General features: G+C 36.0%; 1 protein-coding gene across 1 annotated transcript in view; it reads right to left on the bottom strand.

Annotated features, from left to right (window-relative positions):
* Positions 1–24,375, bottom strand: part of nompC (no mechanoreceptor potential C) — a 358,845-nt gene that overhangs the window by 59,718 nt on the left and 274,752 nt on the right. Inside the window, exons 16-20 of the mRNA XM_069826862.1 lie at positions 17,448–17,647; positions 12,057–12,254; positions 9,275–9,481; positions 6,263–6,394; positions 3,173–3,379 (exon numbers count right to left, since the gene is read on the bottom strand). Of these exons, the coding sequence (XP_069682963.1) occupies positions 3,173–3,379; positions 6,263–6,394; positions 9,275–9,481; positions 12,057–12,254; positions 17,448–17,647 (944 nt within the window). The remainder of the gene's footprint in view (positions 1–3,172; positions 3,380–6,262; positions 6,395–9,274; positions 9,482–12,056; positions 12,255–17,447; positions 17,648–24,375) is intronic.

Below are 24,375 nucleotides of genomic sequence, written 5' to 3'. Positions count from 1 at the left end.
GTGAATGAATTTTTAATAAAATACTCCTAGTAGTTTTGTGGAGGAAAATGTTTAGGCTCAGACAGACGAACAGATGAATGTAAAAAGCTACAATTGTAACTCTGAATTCCAACAAGGTTAGATCAAGACCACAGTTATGCCCCATGTTGTCAGCCTGGCATCAAACTAGGCATAAAAAAACATTACGATATTCATTTTAGAGCAGATCAAATATGAAGAAAGACATTCCTATACGATATTTGCTGAAGAAAAATTCACTCCGACTAAAATAAATTTTTAAAATTATAAATACCTTTGCGAAGGCCGAATCACAGATAGGAGGATAATATTATAACTATGAAATCTGCATCGACATGGGGAACTATTAATAATGGAATTCCTCAAGGATCAATATTAGGTCCCCTACTTTTTCTAGTGTTTATAAATGATCTTGCCCCCCCTAATAAAAGATGTAGGTCATCCCATATTATTTGCAGATGACACAAGTATAGTAATTACAACCAATAACTCCAACACATTCCAATCTTCAAGAGAGGAAATCCTCTTCAAAATATGTGGCTGGTTCTCAGTCAATAAATAGGTATTAAATTGTAAGAAAACTAACATAATTCAATTTAAATCCTGTCCAAATTCAACGTCGCAAATTTATAGCACAATAATTAATAATAGATCCCTGTTAGGAACAACAACAACCAAATTTCTTGGCTTAAAATCGATAATGTGTTAAATTGGAAAAATCATATTAAAGAAATTACCCCCAAACTAAATTCAGCTTGTTTTGCTATTAGATCTATGCAAAAGATGGTAAATATCAATACCTTAAAAACAATATACCTTGCATACTTCCACTCGGTAATGAGTTTTGGAATAATATTCTGGGGAAATTCCACAGATAGTAACAGTATATTCCTATTACAAAAAAGAGTAATTAGAATAATAGTAGGTGCCAAATCTAGGGAATTGTGTAGGATTATTTAAAAAAAAACTACAAATAATGCCCATGGCATTAATAAACTTCCTCGTATGTAATCGTGAAAATTTTGTAACTAATTCAACAGTTCATAGCATAAATACACGTCAAAAAATGACTTTCATACTCCATCGGCAAGTCTATCGTGCTACCAAAAAGGAGTGCGTTATATGGCAGTAAAAATTTTTAATAGCCTCCCTATCGATATAAAAAATGAAACTCAAAGATAAAATTATTTAGGGCCAAATTAAAGAAGTACCTAATTTCTCACGCCTTCTATTCTGTAGGTGAATTCATGACATTCAATAACACTTCATGAAATTGATACTAAAACTTTGTGTTGTACTAGTAGACTATATTGTAAATCTCGTCTGTATATATATTTCATCTAGACTGTGACTATAAATTATGACTTTCTAGTAGTATTAAGTTTTTTGACTTGTTCCATATTCTAGCTGTAAAGCAATGTATGAATACCATGGAATGTTAATAAATACAATACTACTACTATACTACACTACTATTAAAATGGATTTGAAGGAGATGGGATATGATGCTAGGGATTGGATTAATCATGCTCAGGATAGGGACCGATGGCGGGCTTATGTGAGGGCGGTAATGAACCTCCGGGTTCCTTAAAAACCGTAAGTAATACTTACTAACATAATTTGCATATTCTGGATTTCTAATTATCAAAATTTGCTCAGTTGTGACTGTTAAAGTGATTTATATGGTATGTCTTAACTACACTAATGTGATATTGTATCATTTATTGGATTCAATATTGCTTTAAATTATGTAGATATATATTAAGTGCCGCTATTTATCTCTTCGTCTTCACTGCTGGCAAATCACATCTTATTTATGATTGGTGGCCTGGTGTTTCAACTTCCCCTTAATTTTCTCAAGGATTTTCTTGAAGAAGGACTCATCCGACATTTTAGTTGCCTCTGAAGGATGTTCCTGCAAGGCAACCAAAATGCTTGCAGATTCCTTTTCCAAAATAGACCACGACACATACAACATATTATTCTTGCTTTGATTGAAACTATGAGAATGTTACGGTAGAGGACTATTCATGCACAAATACAGTAGGGGAGTAGTGGGTACAGTGAGACACAAAATATTAAGACAAACTGTATGTATGCAAGTGATAATTCAAGTATTTTTAAAATCGAGTGCAATAGAAATAGACATTAAAACATGGAGTATAATAATACATAAACAAAAATGTTAATAGATGAAGGACATAATATACAATACGTGTTTGTCAAAAAATGCAAATGTCTCAGTGTTCCCATTCAGGAGGGTACAGTGAGACACCACAGTGTCTATTAACGGACAATGAAATGATTTACATTTATTTAAAAAGAAGGAAAAGCTTGCTGTCTCTTTATCTTGACATGTTCTGTAGGCTTATTTAGAATCATTTTGATGTCTGACTTCGAAACCATTGAAACATCTGGAACATTTGGAAAAGTGAATTTTCCAGGACATTTCAAACTTTTGTGAAAAAATGAAATTAATTTTTGATGACAACAAAGCTTATAATTATAAGAATTTAATGTAATTCTTTATTATTTTTTAACATTTTCTTAAATTTTATGAATAATTTTTTATTTAAGAAACCATTAAAATGTAATGTATCCATTATTTTAAGCTACAGTCTCTAAATTTTTTACTAGTATGTTCATTTTTAATGTCAGTTACCGGTAAATGTAATATAATTACAGTTTGTTTTTGCAAATCATTGGTACATGGGAACAGTGAGACGTCTCAGTGTACCCTTCAGTGGCATGTCTCACTGTTCCCTTTACGCATAGTTCATTTAAAAATGACGCCATCACTTCAAAATTAAAACAAGAAAGACGAAACTTTGCCAAACACAATCTCAAATACCATAGTATTAGGTAACAAAACATTCATATTTATATCTCATTTGTATATCCAATATAACCTTCATTAAACACAAGCCAAAATTTTACTTCTAGAGTGAAAAATTACGAATTATTTTTTCACCACTCACCTTTATAACTAGAATCAAATCCAGTATGAAAATACTGTTACTTTACTCATGCAACATACAACTCTACTGTTACCAACATCAAAATTTACCATCTAATAAAAATGTCTCACTGTTCCCCCTGTCTTACTGTACCCACTTCCCCCCCTACTTCAAGTTATATACGCAGTAACACTTGCCTGCAGATACCGCTGTACAACTGTGTGTGCTATGACCTCCTTCTGTTCGTTCTCGATGAGGACATCTAGAAATTCTACATTTCGACGGTCAGTGGCCGTGAGAATGCGACCTGCGGAATCTGCGCCTGCAGCTAGAGCCAGCAACTCCGTGGCCATCGTCTCACACTGTTTTCCTGCAGCTATCAGGTCCTTAGCTCGTTCTTTCTCCTGAAGTCACAAAGACATAAAAAGCGAAATAAGCTATTGCACCTATTGACTACCGACACACGCACACACATACAGAATAATATTTATTTGCAAAGCTCTCGAGATAGTAATTTACAATGATGGTACTAACTTCAAACTATTTTAAATATCTGGATCAATAACGAAAGAAAATTATTCTTTTTGCACGGAAATAAAAAATAAACATGAAAAGTAGATATTCTACACGAACTACAGGTACTGACATACACAGGGTAATTCAAGAATAGTTAGCGCCGTCCACACCTGTGGAGTAACGGTTAGCGAATCTAGCCGCGAAACCAGGTGGCCAGGGTTCGATTCCCGGTCGTGGCAAGTTACCTGGTTGAGGTTTTTTCCGGGGTTTTCCTTCAACCCAATATGAGCAAATGCTGGGTAACTTTCCGTGCTGGACCCCGGACTCATTTCACCGGCATTATCACCTTCATTTCATTCAGACGCTAAATAATTTAAGATGTTGATAAAGCGTCGTAAAAATAACTTACTAAAATAAAAAGTTACCGCCACTTACGGAACTTATTTCCGAAGATATTCTGAGTAAAAACTGTCAAATAAACATGGGTCCTATTCTCAATATTTTCAGAGTTACAGTAATTTGAATTTGTTAATAAAATACCTTTTTTCTTTAGTTTTAAGGATAAAAGACTGTCACAAATATACAGGGCTTTCGTTTCAAAACTTCCCAATCTAAATAACTAATTATTTAAATTGAATTCAATTCAAACAAAAAAACACGTCAATTTAAGACATTGAGGGAGAAGTCTGAAACCAGGCTTAATTGCATTTTAGATTTCACCCCCACACTACACCCACTTTGAAATTTCAAATGCCACTCCTGTATTTCTACACTTAAATATGAAAGAGCATTCAATTGTTTATACACCTCATTCATTTCTTCTCGCATGTTTTGTTTTCTATCGTTGCCTGGCAACCTGTATTTTTGTTATTGTCAGTTGATTGTAGGATGAAAACACAGCTTATTTTGTGTAATTTCCTAAATTTAATCGATAAAGATTATTTATGTTCTCTCTTGAAAGGTGTACACCATTTCAAAATAACTTAATACACAAACACAACTATTACATGAAATGCTGAATAAGTTTTTGTAGCTTTATTCTCTTCAGCTCTAATCAGCAATAACGAAGAAACAGGTCGCCAGGCGACGACAGAAAACAAAAGATGTGGAAACAAATGAAATAAAAAATTCAGTGCTCTTTTATATTTAAGTATGAAAATATAGAACTGCCATTTGAAATTTCAAAGTAGGGGAGGCTGAGGGTGGGGATGAAATCTAAATCAATTAAGCCTGCTTTCAGACTTGTCCCTCAATATCTAAATTGACATGTTTTTTGTTTAAATTGAATTCAATTTAAATAATTAGTTATTTAGACTGGAAGTTTTGAAATGAAAGCCCTGTAGAATTATCATTTATTCAATTGGTGAGTATTCTGAAGCTAAAAATTTGTTATCAATTGCTTAGGTGCTTTGTACAGATTCCCCCCCCCCCCTTTTTACTGAAAATTACATTATTCTTACACACTTATCATAACAATTGTTACACGTCACACGATTTCTAGCGACTTGATCCTTTACAGTTCAATTTTGCATCCTAATGTACCGTCTTAAAGGGTTTACAAGAATGATGTCACTCTTAAAATTTTGTACAGCAAATCGGGAATCTTTTCACTAGTGACGGTGACTTTATACTACGATCTACTTTTCTTGCCAGTGTCTAGTTTTCCATCTGTCGATAATATTTTTTTTTTACAAGGACTAAAATGTTACAATATTGTACAAACCTATTGCAAGCAGATAGAATGTAATTTAGACCTACGTGGAATGATATTAAGCAGTGAAATAAAGATATCCTGATTGAAAAGAAGTTATTCCATTTGACTACAGATAAAAATAGTACTGTTATTTACTTCTTACTCTGATGTTCGTTAGAATGACTTTGACTGTAAAAATACGAGGAGCTGTTCTAAATTGCTCATAATAGTACATTATGCAACCGGCCTATAATGGTAGTAACTAAGACGCGAGTATGTTCGTTTATGAAACGAGCGCAAGCGAATTTCATAATTTTCATAAGAGCGTCTTAATTACCATTATAGGCAAGTTTCATACGACTTTTTGTACTCGACCATATTTCTAACTTGAAATTATCCATAAGTATTCATGTTATGGTTATGTAGTGACGAACGGAACTGACCTGAATTGTGAGATGTGCGCAGACGCGAAAGTATTGATTTTTTCCGAGGCACGAATATCATTGTCCTTGATATAACCTAGAGAACATTAGTCTCGATATAACCTGGAAATTGATTTAGAAATGAAAAATGAGATGATAAATTGAATTTATTTAAATATTATTTACAATTAACGCTAATTATTATAGTAACAGAACATAACCTTCTGCGACAGTATTGGATTTCCAGCCTCCGTGACTTTTCGCTAATTGTCTTTCGATTGCATATCCGAGAATAATCGATACTTGCGGGTTTATAACGGTACAAAGGTGATTTGTCATTGGCTGAACAACTGAATTATAATGAATAGGTGTACTTTAATGAGGTGCATTAAAGGGCTACTACCAGGTGCATAATTACTACATTTCGGCATGGTCGAGCATAAAAATATTATTGAAGCGAAGATATATAATATTTCAATATAACAATATTGGTAAAGCATTTTAGCACTGGGAATTATAAATATGAAATCTTTAGTATAATACGAATACGTATTATTCTCGCCATTTTGTGTCAAAAAGTAAAATTCGAGTACTTTAAATGCCTATATGTTATACTTATAGTTATAATAAAATAAGGCAATTTCACTTCCACTTACTTTCGTAGAAAGAACAACGTAAATATTGGAGAGTTTGGCTGCTGTATCCACAGGTGCAGGAGAAACGAGGATGAAATCTTCAATAGGTTTGTTGTTGTGTGCTTTGCTGACGACCATCAGATTGTACACAAACTGTGAAAGAAGAACATCAAACTATAACGTAGTCTTGAAGACTAATAACGACATAACCTTTGCTTTTGCTTTAATTTCTTTTCCGTATTTAATTAACTCTTAAGGAACAGGAGATCGGGCAGACGTGATACCGGAATTCGCTTGTCATCTGTCTGGGGGAGCTGCACAGATAGCGGGGAGGCATAGGAGCTCTCATAGTGAACTACGGAAGAGCTGGGAGTGTAGCTCCCTCGGACAGATGGCGCCTTGTTGAGTCACGATATCTACAGTGCCGCGATATTCAGGTCAATATAGGATGCAGCAGGACGTAGTGCGTGAATTCCGTACAGATGCCGTCGATCTTAGGAAACGGCAGAGAATATGACAGGATGGGCATTCCTGTTCACGTGGACTCTGCCAGAACGGGATGCTGTAGCTAAATCGATAAAATGGCACCAAGCAGTGAATCACGTAGTCATAGGAATTCTGATCTAATGACTCCTGCAATATAAGGACGTTGCATAATAAGTCTCAGACTGGGGTGCTAGCTTTCGTGACGACCTCCGAACAAAAAAATAAATGCTCCTAAAGGAATTAAATAATTATGTTTCCACAAGAGCTAGATAAAAATACAAAAATTATCTTATGGGCTACAATTAGTTTACTGTACGTTATTTTATTCTCTGTCTTTGTATATTCTTTCTTTCTTCGTCATGTTTCACCTCTTCCTTGAACACCGACTTAAAATCGAAGTGGTCAGGAGGGAACAGGCCACCGCAGATCCAACACAGTACAGAATATTATAAGGGATGAAAACCCAATGTAGCTGGAATGAAAGACAGAAACGGTAGTATCCAGGGAAAACTCTTTGTAATGTCTGTTTCGTCCAAACATTCCATCGCGACCTGGCCGAGGATCGAACTCGAGTGACAGGATTCTCTGAAGTGTTATAAATCTACGACATGGACTTCGCAACTTCATTTCCCATCCGAAAAAGCCATGCTCAGGATTTCATAGCCCATTAAATTCAATTGCTTTTGGTCCAGTTTAAACCTACCAACCTCGAACCCAATGATAGCGTGGTATCTCCTAGGTCACTGAGGACAAATGTACTCTGACGTTAAAAAATATCTGGCCTAGAATTTTATGATCGTGTAAGCAAGCTGTAACCACAGGATAAGTCAGAACCAAAGATATAAAAAATTGACAAAATTTAAAATGGTTCCGCTGGTTCTCAATAGGTGACACTATTGTTCGGACGAGTAAAAAGTGTTGGGGGGAAATTATGCTGTAGCTAAGTATAAATTTAACGTAATTGACAATATCAGTGGTTTTCCGCTAAACCTATTGGTTTTTACAATCAGCAGAAGAGGATGAAATTTTGAATTCTATAATGCGGGTATATTTTTTGTAATATTGGCGACACGGACTTATCTATGCCATCTGTTCATAGAAGTAATAAATAAAAAAGCCACACTTACACAAACAAATTATCGATCACTATCGATTAGTATAAGACCTACGATTTTGTGATAGTGTAAGCGAAGTTTCCAACCACGGGATAAGTCAGAGCCAAAGATATGAAAAACTTTGAAAGCGTTTCGCTAGTTCACAATAGGCGACACCATTATTGGGAGTTAAAAAGTGTCAGGGAGCGTTACTACTTAGATTAAGCATAAATTATTCTTCTAATAGAAAATATCAGCGGTTTCCTGCAAAACTCAGTGTTGTTTTACAATCAGTAGAGTGGAATTACTTATTTACTTACAAATGGCTTTTAAGGAATCCGAAGGTTCATTGCCGCCCTCACATAAGCCCGCCATCGGTCCCTATCCTGTGCAAGATTAATCCAGTCTCTATCATAATATCCCACCTCCCTCAAATCCAATTTAATATTATCCTCCCATCTACATCTCGGCCTCCCCAAAGGTCATTTTTCCTCCGGCCTCCCACTAACACTCTATATACATTCCTGGATTCGCCCATACGTGCTACATGCCCTGCCCATCTCAAACGTCTGGATTTTAAGTTCCTAATTATGTTAGGTGAAGAATACAATGTATGCAGTTCTGTGTTGTGTAACTTTCTCCATTCTCCTGTAGCTTCATCCCTCTTAGCCCCAAATATTTTCCTAAGTACCTTATTCTCAAACACCCTTAACCTATGTTCCTCTCTCAGAGTGAGAGTCCAAGTTTCACAACCATACAGAAGAACAGGTAATATAACTGTTTTATAAATTCTAACTTTCAGATTTTTTGACAGCAGACTAGATGACAAAAGCTTCTCAACCGAATAATAACAGGCATTTCCCATATTTATTCTGTGTTTAATTTCCTCCCGAGTATCATTTATATTTGTTACTGTTGCTCCAAGGTATTTGAATTTTTCCACCTCTTCGAAAGATAAATCTCCAATTTTTATATTTCCATTTCTTACAATATTCTGGTCACGAGACATAATCATATACTTTGTCTTTTCGTGATTTACTTCCAACCCTTTCTCTTTACTTGCTTTCAGTAGAATTTCCGTGTTTTCCCTAATCGTTTGTGGATTTTCTCCTAACATATTCACGTCATCCGCATAGACAAGCAGCTGATGTAACCCGTCCAATTCCAAACCCTCTCTGTTACCCTGGACTTTCCTAACGGCATACTCTGGAGCAAAGTTAAAAAGTAAAGGTGATAGTGCATCTCCTTGCTTTAGCCCACAGTGAATTGGAAAAGTATCAGATAGAAACTGGCCTATACGAACTCTGCTGTACGTTTCACCGAGACACATTTTAATTAATCGAACTAGTTTCTTGGGAGTACTACAACTATTTCATTTCATCAATTGAATATGTAAATGTAATAATTTTTCTGATAATTCTGTACTACAGTTTCATCACTAACTAATACTCACTCTCTTATCTTCCATCAGGCTGTAAGTGTCATGCTCCTTCGACATCAGGTATTTGAGCACTTCGTTATGGCCCTCAGAAGCAGCGAACCAGATCGGAGCACTGCCGTAGTTGGTTTCAGCTTTGGGAGACGCGCCGGACTCCACCAGCAGCTTCACCACGTCCAGGAAGCCAGCTCTTGCGGCGCAGTGTAGCGGCGTCCAACCGTTCTGTAACCCCATCATTGTTTATATAACTAAATCACATACATAGCTATTCTATCCTGGATATTGTACCGTTTCCGTAAGTTCATTCCCCACAGTACAGAAGGTAATTTGATTCTCAGGTTTCTTGAGTAGCAAGCAGAAGAAAGGAGTACCTATATCTATACCTATACCTATACCTCTATCCAATACCTAATTCCCTCTTTACCCTCTCCTATCCAGTCCTCTGACTGAACTCTTACTTTCTTCGACCCCAAAGGCATTAGAGCATTCGAGGTCTAGGGGTTCATTTCCCTTTCCTTCCTCCTCTTTCTACTTTTCTGTTCCTAGTGCTGACCTGCTGTGGCACTAAAATCGTCCTCCAGTGGCTTAAGGAGGGAAAGCTGGTGATCAACAAGATCTCCCAGCTAGGTCCAATGGACCCGTCGACCAACAGCAGGTGTGGTCCTCCAGACATTCTGGGGGTTGTGTGTGAATGAAGTAGCCACCAAAACGTTAAAATATGGCGTTCACTTAAATCGGCTACAACTTGCCATTTAACATATTGGAGTGCAAGAGGTCAAATGACTTTACTGTCAAACACCTGGCATTAGAAAACAAAACAACAACAACATACCTACAACGCATACCGGTACATTGTGGGTATTTTATCTAAATCGGTTGTACAAATGAAGACTGGATATAAAAAAGACTGTAAGTGCCAATATCTTTGAAAATTAGGTTTACAAAAAAGTCTGTGTCCCTGGCTAAATCGATTAATAAAAATGATAAGTCCCATTGTAATTTTATTTAGCTTACACTTTCCCCCATAGATGTGCAAAAGGTATGATATTGCTCGCATAAGAAAGACATGTTTTCTACGGTTTGTCTCTTTGACAATTACAGCCTTTTTTATGCCCAGTCTTGAAATACAGAACTCAAACAAGGGTTAAAAATTAGTAATTGAAAAACATTTCTTATTTTTGTATCAAATTTAGCCCAAACTATTTTCTTTGTTTGCGTTAATAAATGAATGAATGTATGAGTATGGAGTGAATGTGTGAATGTATGGAGTGAATGAGTAAATGTATGGAGTGAATGAGTGTGTGAATGTATGGAGTGAATGAGTGTGTGAATGTATGGAGTGAATGAGTGAATGTATGGAGTGAATGAGTGAATGTATGGAGTGAATGAGTGAATGTATGGAGTGAATGAGTGAATGTATGGAGTGAATGAGTAAATGTATGGAGTGAATGAGTAAATGTATGGAGTGAATGAGTGAATGTATGGAGTGAATGAGTAAATGTATGGAGTGAATGAGTGAATGTATGGAGTGAATGTGTGAATGTATGGAGTGAATGAGTGAATGTATGGAGTGAATGAGTGAATGTATGGAGTGAATGAGTGAATGTATGGAGTGAATGAGTGAATGTATGGAGTGAATGAGTAAATGTATGGAGTGAATGAGTAAATGTATGGAGTGAATGAGTGAATGTATGGAGTGAATGAGTGAATGTATGGAGTGAATGAGTAAATGTATGGAGTGAATGAGTAAATGTATGGAGTGAATGAGTGAATGTATGGAGTGAATGAGTAAATGTATGGAGTGAATGAGTGAATGTATGGAGTGAATGTGTGAATGTATGGAGTGAATGAGTGTGTGAATGTATGGAGTGAATGAGTGTGTGAATGTATGGAGTGAATGAGTGTGTGAATGTATGGAGTGAATGAGTGAATGTGTAAAAATTTGGAGTGAATGAGTGAATGTGTGAATGTATGGAGTGAATGTGTGAATATATGGAGTGAATGAGTGTGTGAATGTATGGAGTGAATGAGTGAATGTGTGAATGTATCGAGTGAATGTGTGAATGTATGGAGTGAATGAGTGAATGTGTGAATGTATGGAGTGAATGTGTGAATGTATGGAGTGAATGAGTGAATGTGTAAATAATATGGAGTGAATGTATGAATGTATGGAGTGAATGAGTGAATGTATGGAGTGAATGTGTGAATGTATGGAGTGAATGAGTGAGTGAATAAATAAATAAATATATAAATAAATAAAGCTTATAAAATATGGGAGAAAACATAAGCAGATACGAGAGACGGGAGACAGGAGAAATGTGGGTAAAATACGGAGACCTGGCAATCCTAGTGATCTGTATCAATCTCCGTTATTTTGTACGAATGAAAGAAACTACTCGTACATTACAGAGAGACTGAATGCCTTCTGGAGATTATGACTGAAAGAAATCCCTTCAACATGTAGAAATATTATAGGGCATCAGATACAAAAATCAACTTGCTGCACAACAGGATAGAAGTGATAGCATGTGGGAGAGGGAGAGGAAAGGGAGAAGAAGATGAAATGGAAAGAAAGGGACAGGTGAAATGAAGAGGATAAATAAGGCAAAAGGGAGGTTAACAGCAAGGGGGGAGAGAGAGGCGAGTCCAAAACGAAGAGGATGAACCCTGAAAAATTAGAAGAGATCGAGAGAAGAATAACAAGACGAAATACTCTGTCTTGCTCAAATGTAATGCAGGCCTACATCTTTCCGTTCTGAAGATGCAAAAGCATGCCGACTGTTGGTTCATTTGTTACCTTGTCAGTTCCGTTTATCTCCGCCCCTTGCCCCAGCAGCACCTCGCACATCTGGTAGCGCCCGTGTTGCGCCGCTATGTGGAGGCCGGTCTTGCCATGCTTGTCCCCGCTGTGCAACAGTTCCGCTGATCGACTCAGCAGCAGACCCACCACGGTGATGTGGCCGCCGAAACACGCCAGGTGTAACGGGTTGTAGCCCTGGAAATCAAACAAACGATACAATACATTAGTTCACATACAACACAGCTCACTGGAGTGTGTCCTAGAGAACTTCTAGGCTATAACTTATTCTATTCTAGCCCTCTTGGTGACCAACAGAATACTTCAACGATAGGCCTAAGAGACTGAAAGGAAGTTATCGGGTATAATAACAAGAGAGATGGGCACGAGTGTGCATTGTTACAATTACTAATAAATATCACTTTTTTCTATGTCAGTTATTGATTTGTCTGCCCTCTTACACTGTTAGTATGTATTTATTTACACTGCAAGTAGGCAAGCACCCGGTGGCAGTGGTACACACAATATAAACAATACATAAAAAAAGATAGGCAATACACAATACATTTACAATACACAATACAATTTTACAACACATATACAATTTTATACACAATACAATAAGAATACACAATACAATTTAACACAATAATAATAAAACATAAAATAAAACACCTAATTTTACAACACAACCTACATAATTATGTATAGGCCCTACATAAGTTTCAATAGTCTTTCACTTTACTCTCATCTCATTCCCTGTAGTGGCACTATGACGCATTTCACTGACACTTTAGCACACATTTCACTGACACTCTGTAACACATTTCACTGACACTATAGAGCACATTTCATTGACGCTATAAATTATTACTGATCGGAACTATTCACTGCACTGTAAAACCATAACTTCACTGACTCACCTCGCTTCACTGATACAACAGTTCAAATAAGACAAATAATTACACCCTTATGCATACTTATAAACAGAACTACATTTAAACTAAACATTTCTAGTCTAAGACCCTCTTACACGCTATTTTTAAATAATTTACAATTCAAACCAAGGGAGTAACTCGTCAGGCTAGATAAATACATGTCACCTTAAAAAATTAAATGTTAAATGTCACCTTAATTTTAATTTCCACTTGATACACAACTCTTTAAGTTATTCTTGAATCTCCTTAAGGAAGGACAGCCCTCAAAGACCGCTGCAGGTAGGTCATTCCAATCATTTATAGTTGTATTTAAAAATGAGAATTTACCTACATCCGTTTTCTGTTTCCTACATTTGATTTTAAAATCATGATCGTTCCTACCATAGTACGTTGGCTTTTCTAACCGAGCCGTTATGTCTACCCATGCTTTCTGACCTACATGTGCTCTATACAATGATGTTATTCTAGTTTTCCTACGTCTGTTTTCCAAAGTTTCCCATTTAAGTTCTTTTATCCTATCGTTTCCATCTTCTCTTTTACCTTTAAAAATTTAGTTGCCCTATACTGCATTCTTTCTAAGTACGTGATATTGCTGACATAGTTCCCCCACATAATTTGCACACGCAATCTCCGTCAGCAGTGTGCAAGCCTGATCTGATGCACAGTCTGTGGTGGTAGCCATGGATTGATAGTCTCGTCACCACATGCCGTAACGGTTGGTTTGGTCCCATCCAGTTCCTGTCTATCATGGCCCCGGTGCTGTAGAACTCGTCCCGAATCTGGCGTCTTTTCTCTTCTCTTTCCGTTAGAAGCTGCTCGTAGACGCTGGTAGATGGCAGCAAGTAGTCCGTTCTCAGGTCTTCTATCAAGGTTTCCCTTGCAAGTATATATCACTCTCGACGGTGTATATTTTGATGTTCCCAGAGCTCTTTTCAGGAAAGTAGCTTTAACACTTTCTCGCATCTCTAGGTCCTTTTTCTTTAAGTATTGCCAAATAATTTGAACCCCTTACGTCAGTACTGGGACTATCTTTGCCCTGAATAAGAACAGCTCCAAATTGATGGCACTTGCTTGCGCGAAAGACGCAAATCGACAGGAAGGGACGGTTAAAGGTGGAGAGGTAGTCCTCTTTTCCTAGCAGAAAATGGTCAGAAGAAAGTGGAGTAGGGTGAGCGTGTTGTAAAGTTATGACTAGGGAACGGAATTTGGAGTAGTAAAAGCTAGTATTGGCATCTACACAGCCATTTGTTTACAACCCTTTATACCAAGTCCTCCCCTCCATGACATACTCGCAGGTCTCTGCACGTCAACAACAGGTGAACAGGACAGTTGTCGCATAAGAACGTCAACATGCAGGTTTGCAGTTCAGAGTAGTGAAGTGCAGGTATAATGCCGAAAGTGAAACCAACTAACAATACAAAATTGAAAGACTATATTTGTAAAACCTCCAGATCGAGTATCAAAATTCAGGAAACAATTCCCTAAATTGTCGCTTCCCCCATGTGCAGTTCCTACGAGATGGGGGTCATGGTTAGAAGCTTGCAATTATTACGCACGTCACCTCCAATCTGTGAAGAAAGTGGTCCAGTCTTTCGATCCCGATGACGCGGCTGCGATTCAAATACGCCAGGAACTGCTAAATGATGAAACAATCGAGAAAGAAGTCACGGATATTAAGTCAAATTTTGGATATTTACCGGATGCCATTATCCAATTAGAAAAGTCAGGAGTAGAACTAGTTGAGCAAATAAATATTATGAGGACTATTGTAAACTGAGTGTAGTACAAGATGAAGTAGGAAACGTGTTGGTGAAAAAATGAACAGAGTTTTGATTAAAAATGATGGGTACAGTATTCTTAGTCGGATTTCAGATGTACTAACAAAGACGTGTCCCAATGACGTCATTCAACATGTGAATTTAATTGACGTATCTTGTTTCAAGTACTTATTCTCCAATTGTCTCTGCAGATGTAGAGCAGAGTTTTTCCATGTTAAAAATTTCCTTCCTTGCAACAGAAAATTTGGAAATGATATTTATAGTTTATTATAACAATGCACAGAAGGAATAATTGTTTCATCAACAAAACATAGCATTAATTTAAAATGCCATTTCGTTTGGTTCTACATATTCAGAGGCGAGTTCCATACAGAAGACAATTGTCTATCAGCCATCACTATTTCTACGCGAGGATGCAGAGATTGATATTTCATTATACTAAATGTCATTAAACTATACCATCTGTTTGTTCTGAAATACGTTTACAGCACGTTGTGTGTAAGTTTGTATGAAGTGGACTGTACTCGTCCATGCGCCGTGACGCAGCTCGCTTGACAGTCACTGAGCTACGAATATCTATACTACGTTTCACCATCCTTTATAATACTCCAAATCACTTTCCCTATGACAGAAAACATACTTCCCTAAATTTGATGTATTATTTCAAATTGTAAGATTCATTTATTCTCACTTATGCAGCATTAAAGAAATGAAATAAATAATAGAAGAGCAATAATTGAGAATTACGAAATCATATTAGAGTATTGGGCTACTAGAAAACTAAAACTGATAGATTGCGGTCGAGTAGTGACACAGCACGATAGACAAGTTCACAGCACGACATGAAACTTCATACGTCCTCATTCTACCTCAAAAACTAGAATCATTGCTAAGGAAGACTGAAATTCAGGTTTATGAGTGGATACCACCATTTCAGAACTGGTTATACAGAATGTCTGACTAGATCCGCTCATAAACTGTTTTAGGCATCACGCACAACACGACTAGGGGTGGACACACAATACTTTTCGTCGTTGAAATTCTCTAATTCATAGCGTTTGTATTTCTGTTTAAGTAACGATTGAGAAAAGCTAAAATAATAAATAGCCATAGGTTCGGTGGGTTGATTGATACATTAATTCATACAATCCATCAGAGTAAAGAAGCAAACATTTATAATACACGGATATCTGAGGATAGTTCATGACTCTCAGCTAGAGTGATGTGTTCGTATGAATGTTTCGGCTGGCTGAGAGGGTTCGATACTCGGCCCTTCCTTTCGTACTTTTTAATTCCGAACTTCGATTCCAAGTGATTCTAGAATATTCTAATTCAGGGATGTAAAGCGCCATTACTACGTTCTGATACTACAAGCAATACAAATTCAGCAAGGTTCACTTTTTAGCAAGATAAAGTAGAATTTTCGCTCTTAAGGAAATATTTTACGGGTTCTATTCTCTAAAGATACGTTGCTTATTCCGAATGAAAGAAAACAAGTAAATTAATTTGAAGGATTGGATAGAACTTGCGAATTAAGAAAACGTTGTCATAGGAACTAAAAGAAGAACAAATGACTCGATAAAACATTATCCAAGACTGGAATAAACGTTGGAAAGGAGAAAGGAAAATAAATAATTAACATAACAGATTGACAGTACTTGTTTCGCATAAAATTATCATACGAAGACTACTGTATAATTCATACATTCACGTAGTGATGTCACTCCAGATTCCGCGCCTACGAAACCATTAAATACCTCCCACATGTCTCGACTGTTATTTGGGCTGCCTAAACAAAAATGAACGGCTTAAATCAGACGCCTTGTACAAGCTAGGAATGATGGGGATGAAGGGAAAAGAAGGTAAACGTGTTCAGAAATTTATTTTTTTTAAGTTACTATATTGCGTTGCAAGGAGTAGTGAAGTAGTGCATATCGTAAGCTCTCCTACCTCAAACCCATCCTAATCTTCTCGTGCAACTTCTTTTTAACAGTCGAGGCTCAGCGACTGATTCACAGCGATGTAACTGTTCCATAAAAATTCAAATATCTTGGAGCAACAGTAACAAATATAAATGATACTCGGGAGGAAATTAAACGCAGAATAAATATGGGAAATGCGTGTTATTATTCGGTTGAGAAGCTTTTATCATCCAGTCTGCTGTCAAAAAATCTGAAAGTTAGAATTTATAAAACTGTTATATTACCGGTTGTTCTGTATGGTTGTGAAACTTGGACTCTCACTTTGAGAGAGGAACAGAGGTTAAGGGTGTTTGAGAATAAGGTTCTTAGGAAAATATTTGGGGCTGAAAGGGATGAAGTTACAGGAGAATGGAGAAAGTTACACAACACAGAACTGCACGCATTGTATTCTTCACCTGACATAATTAGGAACATTAAATCCAGACGTTTGAGATGGGCAGGGCATGTAGCACGTATGGGCAAATCCAGAAATGCATATAGAGTGTTAGTTGGGAGGCCGGAGGGAAAAAGACCTTTGGAGAGGCCGAGACGTAGATGGGAAGATAATATTAAAATGGATTTGAGGGAGGTGGGATATGATGATAGAGACTGGATTAATCTTGCTCAGGATAGGGACCTATGGCGGGCTTATGTGAGGGCGGCAATGAACCTGCAGGTTCTCTAAAAGCCATTTGTAAGTAAGTATATACGAACATTTTCAGTTGTGGCAGCTTCCACTTGAACACCAGGGGAGTTGAGGAGCAGACGCACAACGTTCTCGTTGCCAGAGTAGGCTGCCAGGTGAAGAGGCGTCATGCCGGACTCGTTACCCAGCTCCCCCACCAGGCTGGTGCCAGTGGGCGGGTCTGACTTCACCGTGGCCGGCACGTACTGCAGCAGCTCTCGCACAGTATCTGCAATAACATCCCTAAGCATACTTACGGAACAAATGTATCTACATTTTTAAATTAAAACTTTATATATGTCCATGCCTCTCACTTCCAATTTTTGCAGACATTGTTAGTAGGCAGTGGTGGATGAATCATTAGGCCAACCAAGACCATGTCCAAGGAAAAGTAAGCACTATTACGTGCACTAAATTTGATTACACTGGTTTCATCAACAATACGTCCTAGTTTACTTGCATTAAACTAACCATTCATTGGCTTTAACACTGTATTAGAAGTGTTTATTTGTTTATTTATTTATTTTTTGTATGTTGTTGTTGTTTTCTAATGCCAGTCATTTGACAATAAAGTCATTTGACCTCTTGCACTCCAATATTTTTCAAAGATATTATCATGGCCAGCCACTGAAGCACAGATTTTGAGGTGTTCCGAATCCATTTCTTGATTTCAATTGCACAATGGGCAATTTTATTTGTTTATTTATTTACTTATTCATTAATTTATTTATTCATTTACTTAATTCATTCACTTATTTATTAATTCATTTACTTATTTATTTATTTATTCATTCACTTATTTATTTATTCACTTATTCATTTATTTACTTATTTATTTATTTTAATTTAATTTAAAATTTAAAATTTAATTTAATTCAATTCAAAATTTAATTTAATTTAATCAAAATTTAATTTAATTTAATTCAAAATTTTAGTATAATTTAAAATTTAATTTAATTTAATTTAAAACTTAATTTATTTTAATTTGTTTTATTTTGTTTTAATTTATTTAAATTTTTTAATTCTTTATTTTTTTTTTATTTTTTTTTTCAATTTATAATTTTTTATTTTTTCGCTTTAATATTCATTTTCATGTTTAATTTAATTAATTTATTTAATTTCTTTAAATTTATTTATATACACTTATTTTTTATTGATATTTATTTAAATTTATTTATGTATTTAAATTTATTGAAATGTATTTATTTATTTACATTTATCTATTTATTTAAATTTATTTATTTAATCTGAAAGGATTAAGGCCGTAAGGCCTTCTCTTCCATCCTACAAATGATCTCATTAGGCTTGTAATGTTGGGAACCGATAGGGTGTGTTACTGTGGTTTCAAGTTGGCTATCCGTTCACCAGTCAGTACTCTAACATGCATAAACAGCGTACCTGCTGAATACTCCGTTCGTCAGTCACTACTGTAGCGTGCATAAACAGTGTAGACTACCTACTGAAGGTTAAAGGTTCTCAGGCGCATATTTTTGCAACGGAATTTGGTGAGTGTTTTGAAGTGAATGACGGGAACATTACATGTATATTATGTAATACTAACATACGAGGTGACAAGCGATATTATATACAGAGACATTGTAGCACAAGAAAAGAAAGGAGGAAACTCAAACCCACGAATAATCCTATGACTATTTCTTTTTTATGACGTCATTTCATTTTCGACCAATGAAGTGTAATGGAATTTTGAATTTCAACCAATAGGCCTAACAGTCAAACATCGCGATAATTTTTGCAGCTAGATTCATCGCTATCAATTTATCGCATGGTCGTTCTTTTGTTTAGTCGGTGTAGCCAACTGTTTCCACGTAAATTGATGTGCATGAATCCAGTGTACTAAATAAAGTGCGAAATCCTACTTCCACATCTACATCTTCATCTTCTAATTCCATGTCCATTGTATCTAAAGAAAATGACACTCCTTCATAACAATTGTTCATTTAATTAATGTATTAATCAGGTTATTCGTAATTATACTATAAAATGTTTAATTAAATTATGATTTCAGCAGATAATGAAAACGTATTTCTGTTATAATAACAAGAGAAAAGCGCAGTACATGTAATTAACATTGTTAAACCTGTATTTCGCTTTTCTCTATTGGCATTACTGAATAACATTCAATTTCTTTATTGCAGTAATCGTTATTCATCTGTTTTGACTTCGCAATGTCTGAATACATATACAATTGTTAACATTTTGTGAGTGAATTTGTGGGATATATTATTTACATTTTTATTTTATTCACGAAATAGTCTGAGTCGCTTCGCTTTTGGATTTATCAGCAAATCTCAGACCTCTTGTGATATTACTATAGATAATTCGGAACTAGATAATACCACGGCAGAGCAATGTTGATAGTCGACGTTACTCGCTGGCCACTAGTCACCGGGCCGTACCGAGCCGTGCCAAACAAAACACAATCGAAATGGTGGTAGTAAAATTCGCGACTATATTCTTAAATAATTCACTGCATTAGTCAAGTGCAAGACTTCTGGCTTCTGTTGCATTTAAACAATTGTAAAATGCGATAATTTGGTCCAGGGAGCATCCGTTTTTGATGTAAACATAATTTGTTTGGCTTGTTTCTTAAATAAAATTACGAAATGGCGTTCCTGTGCTTAACATTTAATAAAAAAAGAAATATAGCAAAACTGTTTTGTCCCGAGACTCTCATCTAAGTCACGTAATAGGTCAAGTAATCTATTTCAATATATTTGCGCAAATATATCTTGTAGCTAACAGTGGTGCTATCTCTCAGTAATGTTCAGAACGAAGGAGGTAGAGAGAGAAAATAAACAAATTTCTCCCTCCAACGACGCCACACACACCAACGTCATGTTCTTATGTTGGCGAGATTGTGTATTCACTTAAATTTGGTGCTAATCGTAACGGCACGGTTCAAAGATACCGTGGGAATTCTGCACATACCTAAAGGTACGTAACAATATATCTTTATAATGCTATGTAGCGTATATTTACTTTCAGAGCTGTCCATATTTATGTTCACCTTGTTATTCCCGTAATCGATCGCAGAACCAAGTCAATGTCCTCGTACTAGCTCACGTCCCCGGCCTATGTACCATACTGCAGTAAACTTGTGTAATCGGTCCCCAACATTACAAGCCTGGTGATCATATTATTTATTTGAGATAATGACATTATTTGCATCTTCTGAAAATAAGGTTTCCTGGGATAAATTATTTATAGTTGATGATGAATCAATATAAAATAAAAGCAATAATGGGCCTAAAATTGATTCCTGGGGAAGTTAATGTTAATATTATGCATCCTTTTACGTGTCTAAACATCTGATTTCTCAGACTTTCATTTTGCTTTTCCGTTCTTTAATGACAGGAGTTTTTTTTTTATAATAATACTTATGCCACATTTACAATCTGTCTACAATAGACAATAAGTAGACTAAACATTATAAAAGAATATGACATGAGTGGAGATGTTATCCCATGACAACACTCCAAAAGAAAAATAACAATGTTTCAAATAGCTGTATTAAAAATGAATGGAAGGTCAAGAGCATTGGTCCTTTTAAGTCTTCTTATTGTTTGACTATTATCCAGCAAATTTAATGTACAATGATTGGGATGTTGATTTAATCGGTGCAGGTATTTTTTACTGAATGTAGAGATTTCTTCTTTCACAGTTGAAATGTTTAGGTCACAATGAATGACATCATTATGTACAGCTGTCAAAAAAAAAAGTGGCCGCACTCGTGAACAGCGAATATTTTCAAAGTCCACTTCGGGTCGCGGCGATGTTACACGATGCATGTGCTTGTACAAGCAGTTCCGGAACTATGAAAGTGTTCCATATCTACGCCTCGTAGACCAGCGGTAGAGTGCTTGTTTAATGATTCAAAGGTCGTGGGTTCGGGCCTTCTTCAAGTTTTCATTTTATTTTCTAATCTTTCTTTAGCGATGTAAATGATATTCAAATTATCATTTATATCCAGTTATCGTTCTTTATGGATATCACGTTATTTATGTTTTGTTATCGTTCTTTAGAGATATGAACAAAATTCAGGTCATCATTTGTATTCTGTTATCGTATTGTAACGATATGAATAATAATTATTATTGTATTTCCAATGGGGGTTAGCCGTATTTTATATATGTATGTTAGGGCTATAGTTTCATACACAAAAAAGATAAGCATAAAGAGAAATGGAAAAGAAAATTAAATTAGCTTACGCGATGTAAACAAAACATGAACAATCCGTAAATTAGGCATTGCATTGCAAAACAAATATCAGGTATCAATTTGTAACATACAAAAACATTAACAACACACATACGTAACACTTCTATAACACAAATATGCAGCTTTCCGTACCATACATCATAAATTAATACACAATAGTCACACAAACACAATCAAACCATAATTACGACATTGCGACGACATCAAGCATCCCATAACTGACTCACATACATAACAAATCAAGCATCCGTTACAACACATACACTTCAACATAGTAACCACACTTTTAAAAGTTACAAATTTGGCTCCAAGAAGAATAAATAGGACACTGTTACTAATTACTATTCTTCTACAATTTCTTAAATACATCTGTAATAAATCTGTGAAATTCCGATATGAATAATATTCAAGTTATTTATATTGTTATTGTTCTTTCGCAATATATTAATTAAAGAAACCGATATTTATCATTTATATTCTGTTATCGTTCTTTAGTGAGACTGTATAAATAATATTCAAGTTATTTATATTGTAATCGTTCTTTAGCGATATAAATAATATAAATTTAATATTAGGTTTGGAAAAATCCAGTTGCATAATACTGGTATTAGTTTTTCTTTTTGTATTATTACATTATACTATCTTGAACCACAATAAAATGAAAAGGAGTAACGAGGAATTGAACCTGAGACGTTGACATCTAAATTCCGACGTTCGTCCGCTGAGCTACGAGAGCAAAAGTGTGGAAACATTTTTGGAAAAATTGGCCCAATCACACTCTAAGATCTTCTGATGATTCGTAGAAGCTAGTCCAGGATGCGGGGGGCAAAGGCTAATTGAGATTTCCCGGTCTCTGACCGGGTCAAACATCCTGATAGAATTAATATTTAACCCTTGCCGTGACTTTCGGTGAAGTCCGGAGGGCCCAATTAGTCAAATCCACTCTCCTCATCTCCACGCTTGGGCCCCCTGGAATTTAATAAGATGCGAAAGAGATTGTGGTGTGCGGAAAGCAACGGGATGTTACCGCATTTAGGCCTATCCTTCCTAAGAAAACTGCAAACATGAACAAAGGAAGCTTTTAATAGAAGAAGAAGGATCTTCTGCGGACCTCTGGAAAAAGAACTAAGGAAGAGACTAGTGAAGTGCTTTGTGTGGAGTGTGGCATTGTATGGGGAAAGAACATGGACATTACGACGAAATGAAGAGAAACGAATTGAAGCATTTGAAATGTGGATGTGGAGAAGAATGGTGCGTGTAAAGTGGACAGACAGAATAAGAAATAAAATTGTGTTTGAAAAAGTGAGTGAAGAAAGAATGATGCTGAAACTGATTAGAAAGAGAAAAAGGAATTGGTTGGGTCTCTGGTTGAAAAGAATAATAGACGACATTAGGATACGTGGATCATATGCGGAGACTAAGAGGAAGGCAGAAAATAGGAAAGATTGGAGATTGCTGGGTTTGCAATGTAAGACCTGCCCATGGACAGAACATTTATGTGTGTATGTTCAGAATGCCTGGAATATCGTGTCTAAGAACAGTCGCTATTTGCAAAGACTAGTCAATTCCATGCCCACTCGACTGCAAGATGATCGAGATAAGAGGAAGATAGACTAAATGTTGAATTGTGGCTTTTTGTTTTGTTTTTTGAACGATTAATTGTTTGAATGTTTTAAGGCCGACGCCAGTAAATTTGTTATGTTTATGCCACGAAAGAAATATATTATTGAGATTAAAATCTTTTTTCTTTCCATTTGCAGCCACAATATCATAATGATAATGATAAAGTCATGGCATAATATATTAATGAACCTGATGTTACTTACTAAAATAATCATAAAAGAAAAAGGAGCCATTATGTCTAGTTTGTCTCTCTCAAAAACAGAACAAAAAAGGACATAAAAAGCACGAGGTTGTAGTCGAACGCAGGACCTCATGAATAAGACGCCTGAACGCTACCATTATGCTATCGAATAACACACAGTGTACTTCAATTATAACTGTAGATATCAGGAAACGTGGTCCAACAACATGTAACATCGCCTGTCTCCGAATTGTAGCGAAGATACCCGAAGGGAACTTTGATACAGGAGAGCGGCCACTTTTTCTTTTGACAGCTGTACATACCATGGTGCAGTGACAATGGAACGTAAAGTTTTGGACTGATACCTCTGCAGTATTTCAATGTTTGAGTTGCTAGCAGTCCCCACAGTTGGATGCCGTATGTCCAGATTGGTTTTAGTATGACTTTATAAACAAGAAGTTTATTTTATAATAACAGTTTTGATTTAGGTCCCAATAACCAATAGATTTTTTATGTTTTAAAATTTAATTCTTTACGTTTAGTTTCAATATGTTTTCGCCATGTTAAGCGGCGATCTAAATGCATGCCTAAATATTTAACATCGTCTGCTTCAGGAAGTTCTTTGTTGTACAGTGTTACAGGAGGAGTTTTCAGTTCTGGTTCCGAAAGTAACATGAACTGATTTGTTTTCACTCGTTTGTATTCTCCATTTAATTAGCCAGTCTTCTGTTTCTTTCAATTCATTCTGCAGGTTTTCAGATGCTGTTGATGGATCTTCATGTGAAGCAAGAATAGCAGTGTCATCAGCGAAAGTAGCCACCAATACTTCATTAAATGACAGGAGTTGCCATTAATATAATTTCATCTTTACCTCTAAGAGTTATTTACAGTTCTGCAGATAATCTGGTAGCTGA

The sequence above is a fragment of the Periplaneta americana genome, chromosome 5 (assembly GCF_040183065.1).
Source record: "Periplaneta americana isolate PAMFEO1 chromosome 5, P.americana_PAMFEO1_priV1, whole genome shotgun sequence".
In the NCBI taxonomy this organism is placed as follows: Eukaryota; Metazoa; Arthropoda; class Insecta; order Blattodea; family Blattidae; genus Periplaneta; species Periplaneta americana.
This window is presented reverse-complemented; position numbering and strand designations above follow the sequence as displayed.